The sequence below is a fragment of the Petromyzon marinus genome, chromosome 34 (assembly GCF_048934315.1).
Source record: "Petromyzon marinus isolate PM22_M1 ecotype Great Lakes invasive population chromosome 34, UKy_Petmar_22M1.pri1.0, whole genome shotgun sequence".
NCBI lineage: Eukaryota > Metazoa > Chordata > Hyperoartia > Petromyzontiformes > Petromyzontidae > Petromyzon > Petromyzon marinus.
Genome location: NC_133700.1, coordinates 3,347,253 through 3,364,420, shown reverse-complemented (window position 1 = coordinate 3,364,420; position 17,168 = coordinate 3,347,253). Strand labels below are relative to the sequence as shown.

The 17,168-nt window shown below is 48.3% G+C and overlaps 1 protein-coding gene across 1 annotated transcript in view; it reads right to left on the bottom strand.

The window, feature by feature from the left end:
• LOC116948593 (uncharacterized) overlaps nt 1-17,168 on the bottom strand; it is a 75,764-nt gene that overhangs the window by 20,569 nt on the left and 38,027 nt on the right. Inside the window, exons 17-33 of the mRNA XM_032965404.2 lie at nt 16,994-17,047; nt 16,053-16,151; nt 13,922-13,966; nt 12,623-12,721; nt 12,133-12,186; nt 10,900-11,007; nt 10,626-10,679; nt 10,196-10,294; nt 9,508-9,561; nt 8,991-9,089; nt 7,574-7,627; nt 7,120-7,173; nt 6,539-6,592; nt 5,818-5,871; nt 4,985-5,029; nt 3,180-3,278; nt 815-922 (exon numbers count right to left, since the gene is read on the bottom strand). Coding sequence (XP_032821295.1) covers nt 815-922; nt 3,180-3,278; nt 4,985-5,029; nt 5,818-5,871; nt 6,539-6,592; nt 7,120-7,173; nt 7,574-7,627; nt 8,991-9,089; nt 9,508-9,561; nt 10,196-10,294; nt 10,626-10,679; nt 10,900-11,007; nt 12,133-12,186; nt 12,623-12,721; nt 13,922-13,966; nt 16,053-16,151; nt 16,994-17,047 — 1,233 coding nt within the window. The remainder of the gene's footprint in view (nt 1-814; nt 923-3,179; nt 3,279-4,984; nt 5,030-5,817; nt 5,872-6,538; nt 6,593-7,119; nt 7,174-7,573; nt 7,628-8,990; nt 9,090-9,507; nt 9,562-10,195; nt 10,295-10,625; nt 10,680-10,899; nt 11,008-12,132; nt 12,187-12,622; nt 12,722-13,921; nt 13,967-16,052; nt 16,152-16,993; nt 17,048-17,168) is intronic.

Sequence of the window (17,168 nt, the reverse complement as noted above, 5' to 3'; positions counted from 1 at the left end):
GGAATCGTTTCAGTAGGGCTTTTCTTAAAAGCACGAGCATTAGAAATGGTGTCGTGTGTGTGTGTGTGCGTGCGTACGTCTGTTGAACTAAATATAACATTAGGGGTGCATCGAAGATCGTACCGTAACCACCGTGTGTCAAGTACGTGCGTGCAAGCGCACAACTGCGCACAGAAGTCTGAATTGAGCGTCAGGTCGCGTGCACGCTCGTTGAATTCTCAAGGACCAGCTCATGAGCTCGTGCAAGGTTGCACACGGCCGGAGGTTCACGTGATTGCACGCAATAATCATAATAATAATGTCATTATGTTATAAAAGCAAACCTCACTGAGTCTCAACACTAATTAATTATGCACGAGAATCGTGCAATGGGATGTTTTTCTTCCAATTCCATTACAATAAACAGTTCTCGCTTGAGTCACCATGTGTGTGTGTGTTCGTGAATGTTGACTTGCACAAGTGGGCAATCGTAGACGCATGGACGCCTTGGTGCGTGCGTGGTCGAGTGCATGCATACGTATGTATGTATGTTGAACTTCTTTCGCACCGTACGTAACCAACCGTGCTAATCGGAAGTGCGGCGAAGGTCAACAAACTAAACGAAAAAAGTAGTTGTAAAGAAATTAGTTTTAAATCCAGATGATCTAATAGTGCATCACTCCAGCGGCTTCCTAATATTGCAAGGAAGAGCGTTCCAGACGGCCGCAGAAGCGCACCTGAAAGCGCGCGTTGCGGCGATCGTCTTTGTTCGAGTGTCCGCGATTAGGGTGAGCACAGGGCGTGAGCAGGCCGAGTGCGTGCGTGTATGTCGCACCTTTTCCCCCTTGCCTCCGGGGCCTCCGCTTACACCTCTCTCACCCGGCAGCCCAGAGGCACCGGGGCTTCCAATGAGACCGGATGGCCCAACAACTCCAGCCTCGCCCTGCCATCGCAACGGGAGGGGGGGTGGGGAGAGAATCACCGGCAAGGGGTCAGCGTTATTGACGCATTACCCCAAATCGTCGCCCCGTCGATTTGAGCGCCCCCCCCCCCCCCACGTGTCTGTGAAAAACAGAATATTCCCCTTTTCTGGTGTACAATTCCACACAGCTGTCGTCAGTTTGTTCATAAATACATCGTATTGATAATCAGATTTTGAATTGGCATTGCTGTAGAAAATATGCAACGATGTTTTTTTGCGTCTTATGTACACGTGATGAGTGCATCTGGCTTCTGCGTGCTCAAGTTTTTGCTATAATTGGTCAGGAGGAAACATCAACATGACTTAGTTGGCATTTAATATTGATACTGCGGTGGGAAAAGGATGCGACACGATATTTTCCCGTTTGTTATCTGTACAGTACATGCCTTCTCAGTAACACGTAATCTGGCATCTGATCGCCTAGATTTCAATGGAGACCAGTAAATTGAAATGATGAGCCTAAGTAAATCATAAAAGTTAAATACAATTTCCCGTACATGTGACTTTTGAAATATCGTAAAAAAAAACCCCTCTTATCCAAGGGGTATAAATGACATGACTAGGACTAATGAATAATATTTATCTGGGGATATTTTGGCTTAGAAACAAAGATTTTGTCGTCCCCAAAATGCACCCATTCACCAAAGGCCCGACGGAGAAGTGAGAGCGTTTACATAAGTACGCCATTCATGTACAGCGATAAGAATAACAAAACCAATGGCAGTCAAAAAAACACTCGCACCAAACACTTTGGGAAAAAAAAACACAATCAGGAAGCCAGAAGATCTATTGAAAGACATGGGATGGAATAACAGAAACGTGAAACCGCCTCCAAAGCAACAGCAAACTTGAAACCGAACACCAGAACGTGCGCCCTGATGGAGTGAGACCACGGGACTCTGTGGCTCACGCACTGCCGCTTCACGATGCTCTCGCGGAGGGACAGACACTGGGCCATCGAAGCAGAGGAGTAGCTACCGGGTATGCAGCCGGCGCCATTGCATGGGTGCCCCATGGGCTGAAGGGGCTCAGATGCCGGGTTGCGAAGAGGGTTGCCACGGTGGCGAGATGTTCACTACCTCGCCCGGTATGCAGGAGGCCATGGGTTCGATCCCGACCCCTGACGCCTGCTGTATATTTGCAGTTTGCATGTCTCTCTTCCCGCGGTCATGTGGATTTTTCTCCGGGTCCTCCGGTTTTTCCGGAGGACCCGGAGAAAAATCCGGTTGGCCGCTATAAATGTCCACGTCACAAGCCGCTTCATTGAGCTACCATTTGTGGCCAAGTCGCTTGTGAAAAAAAGCTATATAGCTCAGTGAGCCCTCCCTGGGTAAAATAAAAAGAGTTTAGTAGTATGGTTTATACTTTTGAACAGGTGACTCCATTTCATGAATTGCACGAGGTCGCCATGCCAATCGCACTATGCCACTGCATCGTGTGCATACTTCACACGACTGAGCAGAGCCACCTACAAACCGGGGTCCAATCTACCCAGACGCTGAGGAGTCACATTTGTGACAATCTCGGTGAACAAAGCGCAAACAGCAAATGGTGTGCTGCCATCGTCGTGCATCAAGCGTTTCCCAGACAACGTCAGACACACTACATGCGGGCAAGTTTCATTTTACAGAAGCAACCGCATTACTGGCTGTTTACTACTACCGGACGTTGTGTTGCTAAAGCGCGTCTGCTGACACGCATTCAGGCGCCCTGCTTTGGGCAGCTTTAGGTCCCAACGCGGATCAGGTCCCAAAGTGCCTGCTATGGTGGCCGCGGGGGTCAATAAACGAGAGATTTGGGTGGTTACAACGGGGGACAAAGCATCGCCCAGTAGCCGCTGCACTGACTGTTGGGCGAGTGTGACGCTCGAGCGGCTGGGTGTGGTTATGGCTGCCTAAGTCTCCCGAGTGCTTAACAGAATCATGATCTTTATTTAGACTGGAGGAATCCGATGAGCTATGAAGCTCTTTTTCACAGATGTCCAGTAGATTCCACAGATGTCCAGTACCGATTGTCAATGTCGGTTTAGTGGAGGCAGAGGCCAGAACAGGTTCAGATATCACTTGCCACTGATTTTACCCGAGCTCAGGAATTACACCCAGTTTGTTGAGATAGCAGCATCGCAGTGCGCTAACCAATGCGCCACCGCTCGGTGGGGGTGGGGGGCCAGGAGTTGACCAGCTCTCCCGGCCTCTCTCCCTCGAGGAAACCATCTCACCTTGGCTCCAGAGGTGCCGGGGGTTCCAGCCTGACCACGGATGCCCTGGATGCCGCTGGAACCAGTAGAACCGCGCTCACCAGGTGTGCCGGCCTCACCCTGGAACACACAGCGTGAGGGAGTGAGTGGGAAAGTGGGTGAGTGAGTGAGTGAGTAAATGTGTGAGTGAATACGTGGGTGAGTGAGCACATGGTAAGTGTGTCTACATAACGTGTTTGACGAAGCCACTTTGTCAGAGAATACATGTACCCCACAAGTATTTGTTCTGCCACAAATTTCATGTTCCCCTACCAACAAACATTTGGGAATATTGGTTTCCCTTCTGAATATTTGCACCACTTAAGAAAGCAACTCTAATCCAATGGAATTAATTTCAGCCAAGTCAGACCAGGCCAGCAATCATGAAAATATGTCCACATCTGGCACACCACATCCAGTATACCTTCTTATATGGCTTTGGCTGCTAGGCAAATGCCTACTCCAACGTACCAGTGACCCGAAACATATTCAGTGAGGAATTAAGCCGAGCATATGCCGAACGAGAGTAATGTTTTGCTTGGTGGTGGGAACTTCTCTTAATTCTCATGGGGGAACAATTTTTGGGAGGAAGCAATATTTGTTTACACCGATCTGAATGTCTGAGTCTCTTAATGCCGCCGGCGGTGCTGCCGTGGCATGGAGCACAACTGTTTATCTCGCAGCGTCAGTAGCAAGTGTCGCATCTTCACAGACGGCCGTTCCATTTGTTTTAAAGTATTTTTTTGGTGGTTGTGAAAGAAAGTAAAACATGTATATATTTGAAAAAATATTAATTTATTCACGGCAGTTTTATTTTATTTTTATCATTTTATATACACAAAACTGAAACAAAAAATCCACTAACATAATTGATACTGGTGCATAGCACGTATAATGTATAATGGTTTTGTTTGCGTTTCTTCAACAGAGGAATTAACTTTCTCCTGAAGCCCTCTTGTTGTGGCTAGCAGAGCACGATACTGGCATTTAGCTTCGGAACATTTTGATGCAATCATACACAAGAAAGGAATTGATGGGTTTTGGATTCATTTCTTTACTCATCTGAATACAGATTATGTGCAGGGTGCGCATCAAGAGAGGATCCTCTGTGAGAGTGATTATTATCAGCGGTGCGAGTGAGCTTGATTGGAACGACTCGCGCGCGCACTCGCTCAGTGGTGAGAAGATGCGACAGTACGAGTCTCCCCTCTCGGACACTGCACGTCACCCCCATGCCGTTGTTCAACACGTGACTGGTTTAGTCGATCGATTCCATCGACCGTGGATCGTTGTCCGGTGGCATCGACAGCGCACGTAATAACTTCGTATCCCATGTTAAAAAGTTACAAAAGGTCAAGCTAAATCACATGTTCGTGTTGTGAATATTCGGATGCTGGTTGGAAAAATCTCTCATTCTGTCATGCGGGTAAACGGGTTCCAATCATTGGCTGTGTAAAACAAAAAAAGAGTAAATGTCCTGCGTCACAATTGTTCGTGTGTTTTTTTTAAAGAGTTATGTCATGGACAGTTTCGTTTGCTTCCGTGTTGAGTTGTTCAATATCACTCCAATGTTTTTTTTTTGTCAAACACTCGACTCCTCTCCTACATTCAACCAACACTGCCCAAACCACCATCCAAATACAATTCCCTAATCCCCGGATGAAACCTTCATTGACACGCCGTGTATCATAATGTACAAATGTCGCTCGTAAACACAAACGGTTTAAAATACGCCGTCATTTCCGTCATCGCTATGTACGCGCCGAGGCTGCCAGGGTCTCTCTTACCTTGGTGCCAGAAATTCCAGGCGCACCAGAATCTCCCGGCATTCCCTGGAGGGCAGAGGTGGCGGTGGAAGCAGTGGACACGGGGGGGGGTGGGGGGGGAAGGGAGCACATGGTGTTTGTTACATCCACAATGCGAAGAGGTTGCCGACAATCTTACATCAAATTACGTAGCACCAAGTGAGTGGTTATTTATTTTTTGAACGGACAGTTTTTGATTCGTGGGGCCACAGTTACCATATTCTGTCTTTTCTGTCTCAGTTGTATCCAACTCATCGTATTTCATAGTAGATAACGTAATTATAATTAAAATTATTATATTTATCATTGTTAATCCACTGCCGGATGAAAGCTTCCCCATACAATATATCGGTCGCGGGGGGGGGGGGGGGGGGGGGCTATCTGACCACACTTGACGATACTGATCAGTCCGGGCCGGTGAATGGGGGGCCAACATCGATTCGGAAACTGGACTCAGGACCCCAGTCGTGTCAGAAACATGATATCAGGCCTCGGGGTTTCTGACGCAGAGGGCTCACCATTGCACCATCGCACACTGCACATACATAAGGAGAATGCGCACGGATGTGATGCAATTATGAAGACTGCAGCACGTTTCATCAATGTCAAGGTTCCATGGGGCATATCAGTAAAAGCGTTTTTAACCTAGCAAATGTGCCTCTCAAAACAACAGCGCATCATTCAACTACAAAGAGAATGGTAAACAAGTTTCTACTGCTCGCATGAATGCCACTCAACGTCCACCTGATGTGTACTCGATGACAAACACAGTTCCTGCCACTCTATTGCCAACTAATTGCAGCAGCAATACTCACTCTGTCACCCAGTCTGCCAGCCATGCCAGGTCCACCAGGCGAGCCAGGCACACCCTGAAATATAGAGATAAAGAGCTCAGTTAGGGCTGCGGTTATCATCATCAGCGTTGTCGTCGTCGTCATCATCGTCATCGTCATTATCATCGTCGTCGGCGTTATCATCGTCATCATCGTCGTCACATCTCTTTCATCATCATCACCACCACCGCCATCGTCACAATCATCTTCATCAACATTATTGTTATCATCGTCGTCGTCATCATCATTCTCATCGTCACATCTGTCTCATGATAATCATCATCACAATCATTATCATCATCAACATTATCACCGTGAAGATTATTCTCATCTCCATCGCCTGTAGTGGAATTTCCTATGCAAAAATCTAGAGGAACATATATCTAACGTGTGAGCAGTAAGGCGATGTGGTACTTTTGCCCACAATACAATACCATCTCGCTAATTTAATTTAACACAGCGTCAATCATGCAACTGCATGTCAAAATGCCGCACAATAAATACCGAACACCTTTTAACATCAATGGGGGGGGGGGGGGGCGAAAAAAAAACTAAAATAGAGACACAACACGAAGAGGCACGTTACGTGCACAGTAAACGTGGTGATCAAGCCTAGGTAAGTCTTATTCGCATTGGCATCACATCACCGGATGTTTCTCGCAGCGATCTGCTGCTGGTCTGTGCGTGCGTGGGCGCCCGTTACCTGTGGGCCACCCAGTCCAGAGGCCCCCTGCTCTCCTCGTTCTCCGCTTGCGCCCTGCCACGCGAACACAAGGAGCGTTAGCCGTGTGACCCACGACCCATGCACCCGTGGCCTCGGGTCATCACGTGCAAAGGCCCCCTTTTGACGATGTGGATTTGTCCAATGTCTAAGTTGCGACCACACCTCAGAACGCTGTTGCAGAAACAGTGAGCGTATTTATTGTATCGAGATGCAGGCAGTCAGTCAGTCATAGGCAATGGAAGGTCTCTGAGCCTGGACTTTTATGTGTGGATGTTGGACTACTTTCGCACCGTACGCAGCCAACCGTGCTAATCAGAGGTGGGGGAAAGACTTGAACAGGGGTCAACAGCACGGACGGCTGGGGGAAGAGAGTTCTAGACTTGTGGAGTAGCAGAAGAGTCACTTAACAACGTTTCCTGTGTTTCCGAACACCAAGGTGTACGCCTAAAATCCCCTGCAGGTAAGCTCCCATCTCCAATTGGTGGGGAATGGAAAGAGACCATGAATGGGGAGTGAAGTGCACGAGAACCGCACTCCACGTGAAGCCCAGCACCACTCACCATGGGGCCTCCCGCTCCCCGTGCTCCATTCTCCCCATCCTTCCCAGACTCGCCCTGTGCCAGCACAAACACTGTGGTCAGCAAAGGGGGGAAACGCGGCAAGGGGTACACTCCGCAAGGGGAACACTTGGCAAGGGGGACACTTGCAAAGGGGGACACTCAGCAAAGGGTACACGCATCAAGTGGGACACACAGCAAGAGAATACTCAACAAGGGGGACATGCAGCAAAAGGGGACACTCAGTGAGAGGAACACCCTGGGAGAGGAAAACACATTGCGTGGGAGACTTTGGGCTCCACCATTGCCCTTTGTTGTGTTTCCCAACACCAAGAGTTATCCCGACATTCACTGCCTTAAAACGCACGCGTAGCTGCAGGCCAACGCGGCCCGACAGCGTGACCGTTGAGTAATTTTACAATATTATTTCAGAACTTTTTGTTTGCTTCCGACTCACCATGGGACCGCGGTTTCCATTACCGCCAGTGGCACCGGGTGGCCCGACCTCCCCCTGTGGGACAGAGCAGCGACAGCAGTTCCATCAGCCGCATCCGACGCGAGGAATTCATAAATTCTCCTGTACGCATGCTGAACTTCTTTCACACCGTACGTGGCCAACCACGCTCATTGGAGGTGCGATGGGAACGACAACAAACTAAACAACAAAAAATCTATTTCTCAAGAAATTGGTTTTCAATCTTGATTTAAAAGCGCGTAGCTCCCAGTGGCTTCCTAATATCGATGGGAAGAGCGTTCCAGATGGCCACAGAAGCGCGCATTTGAAAGCGCGCGATGCAGAGACCATCTTCGTTTGATGGTTAGCCAAAAGCCGCTGCTGCGAGGATGACCAGAGATTGCTTGATGATGGTTTATGCTCCAAGATGACGCGGACGCCGCTGCGCTTGCCCAGCAAAAACGGTGCCTTTGCGTCCCTGCTCCACTTCAAATCGTGCGTGAAATCACAACAAATTTCACTTCAAAATTGTGCCCAAATTGTCACGATTTGAAAGTGCGGCAGTTCCATTTTTGCAATTGCTCAAGCGATTTCCATCAAACTGCAGTTACTACTGCGTCGGCTTTCGGGTTGTAACATCTGGAAATTCTCTTCACGTGCCGGCAGCATGGAGGTAACTGAAACGTTGGACATCAAATCGAAAGCGGCGAGGGGTAAAACCACAACACCTTGGACAGCTACACACTGCAGTTACGTCACCATTTCTGCGGAGAAACGAGATGTTCTCATGCATTTTGTGTCAGCGTGCGTGTGCCTTGCATGGTCACACTTGTGCACAGGTGAACTAAACTCAGCTACAGTGCTCTCTTTTTCAGAAGGGACCTGGCCACAAATGACAACTCAACAAAGTGGCTCATCGCGTGGAAATCTATTTCAGCCAAATAATCTAAATGCACGTTCATGAATGTGGAGGGAAAAACCGGAGGGCCTGGAGAAAAATCAATTGCGACGACGTGGAAAACACGCAAACTCCAAATATACAGACATCAGGGTCGGGATCTAACCCACGACCTCCTGTATATCAGGCGAGGTAGTTAACTTTTCGTCATCGTGGCACCCCACATAGGTTCCTACGTGAGATGGGCTTTGCTTGTGCACTGCATTGAGACTGCAGTGCACCATGGAAAACCAAAATGTCAATTGGCTACATAATGTAGATGAAAAGATTTACGGAGACCGCTGGTTAAAAATGGACTAAATCATTGACTAAACTAAGAGAATGACTAAATGAAATCCAAAGACTAAGACTTGACTACAACTCCACAAGGTTCTCGTTCCAGTAGACTAAAGATGATGATAAAAAAATTAAGATTCCGACTAAATTAACACAGCCATCACGTGAGTGGCATGATGATCTCACATCAATGCCCTTGGGCCCAGGGAATCCCATGGGACCAGGAGATCCTCGGCCACCGGTGGAGCCTGGTCGACCCAATCGGCCCTCTTGTCCAGCTGCACCCTGCAGGAAAACGCACGCGGCAACGCACACAGGAAGACATCGAAGCCCCACGGTCACAACTGAGATAAGGCCGCTGTTGATCAAAAGCTGTCGGGGCTGCACACGTATTTACAACAAACGCTACTTGTTGTTCTCAATGAATGCGACATATATTTTGTTTCAACGCTATAGAAATCTTACGTAAATAAATACTCGACTCGTTTCGAAGAATTATTCATTACCGTGAGCATTTAGATGACATTTTAATCGTGTACCCTTTTTTTATTTCCTGAACTCTTTTTGCAAAAAAGTTAACTCATAATATGCAATATTTTGTATTACCACTTAAAAAAAAAAATACAAAGCCAACTGAAAAAGTACATCACACTTTAAAAAGGGGCTCGTAAGCGATGGTGGGCCGGTTGAGGCGCGAGTTTACCTGAGCACCAGACTTTCCAGAAGGACCACTGCTGCCAGTAGACCCCGGTGCACCCTGCGGGGGAGACACGGGATGCGATCATCGCGACGGCCAACGGACGAAGCCAACGGGGCATCGCACAATTGCCCGAGATGCACTCCAGGAATAAAATATTTCGCACTCTCGGGCAAAAGCGATAGCCATGCCACGCGCCCATCAGCCTGGGCGCTGTGCACGAGATTCAGCCGGGCAGAACGCAGCAGGAGAGCGCATGGGCTCGCCATCTGAAGTTCTGCGAGTTCAAAATACTCGTCGGGGAATCAAATCAGCCGTCATCCATCCAGCACACCCGAGGTCACATTATGATGACTATTGCAGCAGCAGTGTCGGCAGGAATTCTAATCATAATTACTTGGCGATTGCAATTCATTACAAACGACACAAGTATAATCGTAATTGACCCCTGGGGGAGTGAAGCGACCACCACTTCGTGGGGAAGTTAACCAGTGGTTGCCCAATAGGGATACTTGCCCCCGTGATAAGAATGTGGAATTTACGACACTGGCTCAGGGTTCAATTGAGCGGCAAGCAGGTGCTGGGCCCCCGCTTTGTGGGCCTAGGCATGGGGGGGCAGCGGCGGCGGCGGCGGCGGCGGCGGTGGTGGCAGGGGAAAGAGGTGGCTGGGGGGAGGGCAGGAGGCCGCACGCACCCTCGCTCCCGTGCCACCGGCCTCGCCGGGGTTGCCGGGCTCGCCGGGGAGGCCCCTGGCTCCGGAAGGACCGGCCGCTCCTCGATCACCAGGCAGGCCCTGATACGAGGTGCGGCACACACACAAGCACGCACACGCACACACACACGCACGCACACGCACGCACATGGGCACACACACACATGCACGCGCATCAGCGACACGCAATCGCAATAACCGCACGCACGAATGCGCGCTCAATAACGACCACAATACATGGTGATGGTACACGCCACAAACGTATACAATTTTTGTTGCACACATGCATGCGCTTAAAGTATTATGTAATTGCACCTTCCAAGTATATTATGTGTGAGAGGTTATGTGTGTTGCATATGGGTAACGTTGTGCTCGTTCGCTGTTTCGAGAAATGCAATTGGAGTTCACTTGCCATGCCACCCGCACCCCCGTTGGGACCTGGGAAGCCATTGACTCCAGGGGCACCCTGCACACAAACCAATAATCAGGGCAGACATTAAGGCACTTTGACTCACAAACCATTTGCAGCATTTTAGCTCAGTTCGATATTAGATGCGACATCCCAGCAATGCAGATCCGTAAAGTCCTTGAAATGGGACGCTGAGCTACACGTCCAGCTGTTTGATAGACGCAACATCAGGCTTGTGTCTGTTGCTCTGACAAAATTGCAGCACCAGTGAACGTACCCTGGCACCAGCCGGGCCGGCCAAGCCAACGTTGCCCTGCTCGCCGAGGCTGCCACGCTTGCCCTCTTCTCCAGACAAACCCGCGGCTCCCGAGAGACCAGCGTTGCCCTGAGTCGGACAGACAGAGCCACCAAGGCACACGCACACACACGCACACACGCACATACACACGCACACACACTCAATGACAAAGGCTCCCCGTCTAGTGCTGTCGGCGAGCACCTATTAAAACCAGCGTGGTGCTGTGGGAGTGTCGTGCGGTCAGCATTGTGCCCATCCTCCTTTATTCTTTGAATGTTCATGTTCCCCATGCCCCCTCCCAGGCAACACTGGGAAGGGATTGAGCTGGACATCGACCCTGCCAGAAGATGCCCCTATCTGAGTGGACAAGTCTAGAGGTGTCGGACAAAAACAACGGCAGGCACCTTGAGCCCCCTATCTAAGCATTTGTGCGTCGCACGGATATCAATGTGGCTCCCGTACAGGAGGTGTGCTCCCAGCTCTGCTCATGTGACAATGACGCACGGCAGTATGCTCAGCTGCAGCCGTAATTGCCGCATCACCCGATCTGCGCTCCCAATTTGTGTCCTGTTTGCTTGACAGAAATAATGATAACTGTGACAGCAGCCGTTCCAACGAGCGATGAGATGCCACTGAGCGTTCCGAACGAAAACACCTGCTTGGGAAGATCATTTTAACCTGACCTCAGTCACACGCTGCTGTCCCAAGCTGTTCACACTGCACACGAGCTCTCTTCTTTAGACAGACGCACAAATGACATTACTGAATGTTGTGTTTAGTCATGCTCCACGTAGTCTTTAAACGTCAACCTCCATTATGCCTCTACCTGGGCCAGAGGATCGGTAGCCCGCAGCTCCGGAGCCGCATGCGACTCTTTAAAGACTGCTCCGTGATGTTATTTATTAAGGACCCATCGTCTGATATTCACCAAATGCATTGCGGCTCTTGAAATATTAGAGTTTTTTTTACTGAATCCAAAAAAAGGCTCTTCTTGTTATTTTGGTTACTGATCCCCTGAACTACACCATCTTCTCAAGCCTCTACCTTCCCACAGCACAATCACTCCTGAGCCAAGTATTTAGACGACTGCAATAATTTGACCTACATCATAATAATAATCGTAATCATTTATTCTTCATATCGCGCCCTTCCATGCAGTACATCTCGAGGTGCGTAATATATAATTTGCGGGAGCTGGACATTTGTACTCACGTGTTCACCCTTGGAGCCTGGTTCTCCCTTCAAGCCAGGAATTCCAATATCGCCCTGAGTGGAACAAACATCCAGGGTTAAAATTCGTGTGAGACATTCATTGAAGGTGAAATGCCGATGATCTGTAAATCTCACAAACATTCGTAACTTTATCCACAAAAGAATGATCAGAAACCTAACATAATCTAATTTAAGTTTTCTACCAGTTGATTTCATAAACACATGCAATGTTTACATCATGCAGCAGAGCCGCACACAGAGTCTTTGTAGTCTGATACAAGGGTCACTGCCATGGGTACAACAAGAGCCTCATTGTTATCCATTATACCTTATTAAGTAGGCAGTTTTAAAGAATACATATCAGTGGTCATAACAATCCAGTGTGGATAAAGTTGCTTTCTTTAGGTGGTGTGTGCATTACGTGTTAATCACATTCGTGTATAATGACTGCAGCTTCGATCTGTGTGCAAAGGTCACGTGCGGTACTCACAGAGGGCCCCTTGAGGCCAGCGAGGCCGGTTTGGCCTGGGAGGCCCAACACTCCCTGGGGGCCAGGGAAGCCAGGGGCTCCAGCAATGCCAGGGTTTCCCTGTGAAGGGTCAGGGGTCATACAGACGCCACTCACGGTCACAGCACCGCCACATGCCACCACACAGCATGTACCACCACACCACATGTCCCACCGCATTGCATGCGCCACCACACCCCATGTGCCACCGCACCGCATGTGCTATCAACACCCCATGTTCCACCCCATCATCTGCTGCACTCCTAGTGTGGGTCCTCATGCCCACACACTCACTAATGGGTGACAGCCAGAGGTGACACAATTCCTAGGATGGCACTCGCCAATCTTGTGGATGACAGGCTGTAATGGAATTAAGGGCATCGTTGGGTAAATCACGATAACTCGCTTAGATGTTTGTGCCGAATCATCATCCACATCTCAATAATCGTCATCATTATCATCATCACTGTCACGGTCAACACCACAAACATGGTTGTTAATTGTGAGTAATGGTATAATCAATTGTGAGATATGTAATTAAAGATGGTTGAAATTAAATATGTTGGTTCATATATACTGTGCCTATTGATCTTTCAAATTAATTTTTACAGCATTCCTGAAAAATTTACAGAAATGTTTAAATACTTTTTGATATTATTACAGACGACCACACATAGACATAAACACATATTTCAACCATACAGCCAGACTTTTTTTTACAGTCACTCCGACTACGTCATAGGTTTTTCCAGGTAAGAAAGATCAACATTTCGGGCCAGAAATAAATGCCTTGAAAAAAATTAATTATCCTTCTTGACTTCCCCCCACCCCCCCCCCCCCCCCCATAGAACTAACCTACTTCTGTCGATGTTATGTCTACGTAATGTGCCAAGCAGATGACATTCCACGCGAGCGCTGGCTGCATTGGGCAGGACGCCGTGCGGCGCGTGGGCGATCTCGCAAAAGAATATAACAAAGCGCCTCGCCGATTCTGCCTCCCGCTGCCGTGCGACACGAAATACCCACGAGCCGCCGGGACTGGGCGCGATGGCCTCCAGGTACTAGTTTGAAGTCTTATATCATCCCGTGGCTCAGTTAATGAGCGAGGTACATTCCGATATTCAAATATAACCTTTGGAATACGATGTAACTACATAATAAAGCGTGGGTGGTTATATTGGATCGATTTTCGATAAGGGATCATTTGTTTTGTCACAATAGATTGTGCAGTGAGGGAGAGTATAATGCATGACACACATATACATAAACACAAATACTTACAAGTGGTCCTTTGCTTCCAGATTTTCCATTATGTCCGTTGTTTCCCTGTTTAAAACAAAAATTGCACAATGATTTTGAATACAAGTTAATTTGGTTGTAACTAGCCGAGACCTGGATGAGTCTCATTCGCAAGAGTGACACAGGGCATGAGTCTGGCAGTTGGCACACAACAGCAGACTCTTGAGAATTACTTCATGGGACCTTAACCGCCGACTGCGGTTATTGTGATGGTTATTACACCCACAGTAATAAAAATCAGGGTGGCCACTGGATTCGAACCGTGAACCTTTGCAACACGCGGTGAATGTGCTACCACTGGCCAATGTCACTCTCCCAACACAGCACGTCTATCTATTTATTTGTAACTAAGCTATTTTATTTGAGCAGGTAAAGCCCACTGACCTGCTAGCTCTTTTTGTTCAGAGGTAACCTGGTCACACATGATGGCTCATCGAAGTGGCTCATCATATGTGGGAATTTATAGTTGCCAAATAATCTGAACGCGTAAATAATCGTGAGAAACTTTCAAGGCAAAGCTTCAAAGTTGTATTTAACTTTCTTACTTGCTTATGTGCAGTTAGAAATGTGACAATATTTAGCTTTCCAATAATTTTGGTGGCATGGAACGCGAATTCAATTGCTTCACTGCTGACAATAACAATAGCAGCCCTCGAATTTGAAACAATATCATTACAACAAAACATAAGCACTCAACGCATATGAATAACAACGATTGGCAGTTCAAAGTGGATGGCCTCAACAACGTCGTAGGTTAAAACAAAACGCCACTTCACACAAACAAAACAATGAGGTAATGCACCGTGTGCATCACAGCGCGTTTAAATTCTGACAATGAATCAAAGCAGCGCAATGGCCTCTTGGAATAAATTTGGGGCTCGCACACACACACACGCTGCATAAGCAGTTTGTGTGGTGGACTGAGGGTTGAAGGTATCTGCTGGGATAAGAAGTCTTCAGCGAATGGCAACTGTAAGACTGCCCGAAGCGGACTCTGATGCCCCGAGTAAAACTCCGAGGACACTTGGGTCAGAGCTGCACCGGGGGCAAACGTGATTGATTTAAAAGACTTAAATGTGCATTTTGCTGAACACATTTCGCTGCCCCTGCCCCGTAGAGGCGCTGCGTGCCCACGCGGTTCGTGGCGTATGGGCACGCGCGGTGCGGGCAGAGATAGCACACACACACAGAACACTTGACTGTGGCACACATACGACTGATAGAGAGCACTGTGAGAATGCACAGATGCCCTATGCAATGTCGTATATGCAGCGCAATGTCCATGACAAAAACCTGTAAAAAAATATACACTCCATAATAATATCCAATTATGTACCCAGGAAAGCCTCAACAGGTGTCAAGATGCTTTCTTTTTTCAGGCGGGTCCAGAGTTCGAATATTTGTTTTCATGAAAACAGCTCTGTATTAAGACGACGTGCACACCCGCCAAACGCATCGTCTGTATTTCCATAATGTCCACGGGCATCCCGTGGCTGGTGCGGACCTTGTGCGTGAAATTGACTACACATTCGCGCACGTACACTACGTACGGCGCATAGGCAGGCATTGCCCCCCCCGTCTCCCTCGTGTTTGTTGAGCGCGTGAGAGAGAGAGTGACAAAACAAAACAAATGGGGGTGGCGCCGTGGTTTTAGAGGTCAGAGAGCTGAGCCACCACGCTGAGATCCCGGGGTTCAAAACCAAGCAGTCGCCTATGGTGAAACTGAGTTCTCAAGTGCAGCGAGTTTATTTTTTTTGTAATAATCGGTTCTGCCTCTAAATTTGGTTAAAATTCTAGCTCGGATAATTGAATCACATCACTTTGATGTATTTTAATTATGCGATGAACATTTCTCTCTCTGTGGCAGTGCAGGTGGGACATTTTCAGCTCTCGACTTGTGTGATGCAAAGGTCACTTGAAGGGATCTCAGAGGTAGCTCTGCGGCAAACGGCTCTGTGGGCCGTATTTGTGACACGAAGGGTCGCACTGCAGATTCTTCATCTCACGACGCGGCAACGATTCGCATAATGGGAATACATTGGTGGGGGGGGGGGGAGGAAGGGAACATCATAATAATAAATAATGTAGAAAAAAATCCGAGCAAGAAGCGTACCGGGAGCCCGACGAGGCCAGGAGGCCCAGGCAGTCCGACCTCACCATGTGACCCCTGTGGCCCCGCAGGCCCACGCGACCCACCAATACCGAGCTCACCCTGCAAATGACACGACGACGGTGGGGCTGGTCAGACCGGTACAGGTGAGAGCGGGCTGCGGGACACAGCATCAACGGCAAGGCACAAACTCCTCGCAGGTCTGATTAGCGCGGTTGGCTACGTACGGGTGCGAAAGAATTTCAACACACACACACGTACATGTTTCCCAACGCTATTGTTTTACCCGTGTGAATAAAGTTATATAAATATAATCACACACATGTGAAGCAAATTCTAAGATGCCCCCCACCCCATACCAACTTTTTGTTGTTAAACACAGGGAACAAAGTGTATCTTATAATCCAGAGAATATGGTACCTCTACTGAACTACACAGGACAGAGTTCCAACAGCAGCTGCCACCACACAGAGGCAGCCTTCCCCCAGGAGACACTGGTAACCCCCCTGCCCCCACCACATATCCCAATTTATATTAACTCTATGACTATGGTCGTGTACGATAGGATAAAACTAAACCACCAGTACAAAACACCTATTTTGGACAAACCTGAATAAAATACATTAACGCTGTGCTTTTATATTACGTGAAAGTATGTTAGGAACACCCAAATTAGTCACAGGCAGTATATACTATTTCATATATATAATGGGCCTACCCATCAATATGTCCTGTGTTGAAATTTTGACTTTTCTTTTGAGGTTGTTGAAATTTAAGTGTGCAGCATGCCTACGATAACATTGTTTTAAGCTTCATTTTCCAAGCCTGCCTGGGTGCAATCGTTAATTTCGTCTTGCCATTTTTGAAGGCAGAAAAAAAGGTACTCTACCTCCCTACGCTCAGCCCAGGGCTGGGGTCTATTACCACTTAGGCTGCCAACTCACCTTAGCTCCGGGCTGCCCAACAAAGCCAGATGACCCAGCGCTGCCCAGTGGACCCTGCAGGCGAACGGAAAGGACAGCGTCGTTTAAAAGTCTGCACGATGTGTCAGCAATTCTTAGAGCATAGGCAAAGTGTAAGGCGCGTTCAACGTTTTCCGCAAAACAAGAGTATCGGTGT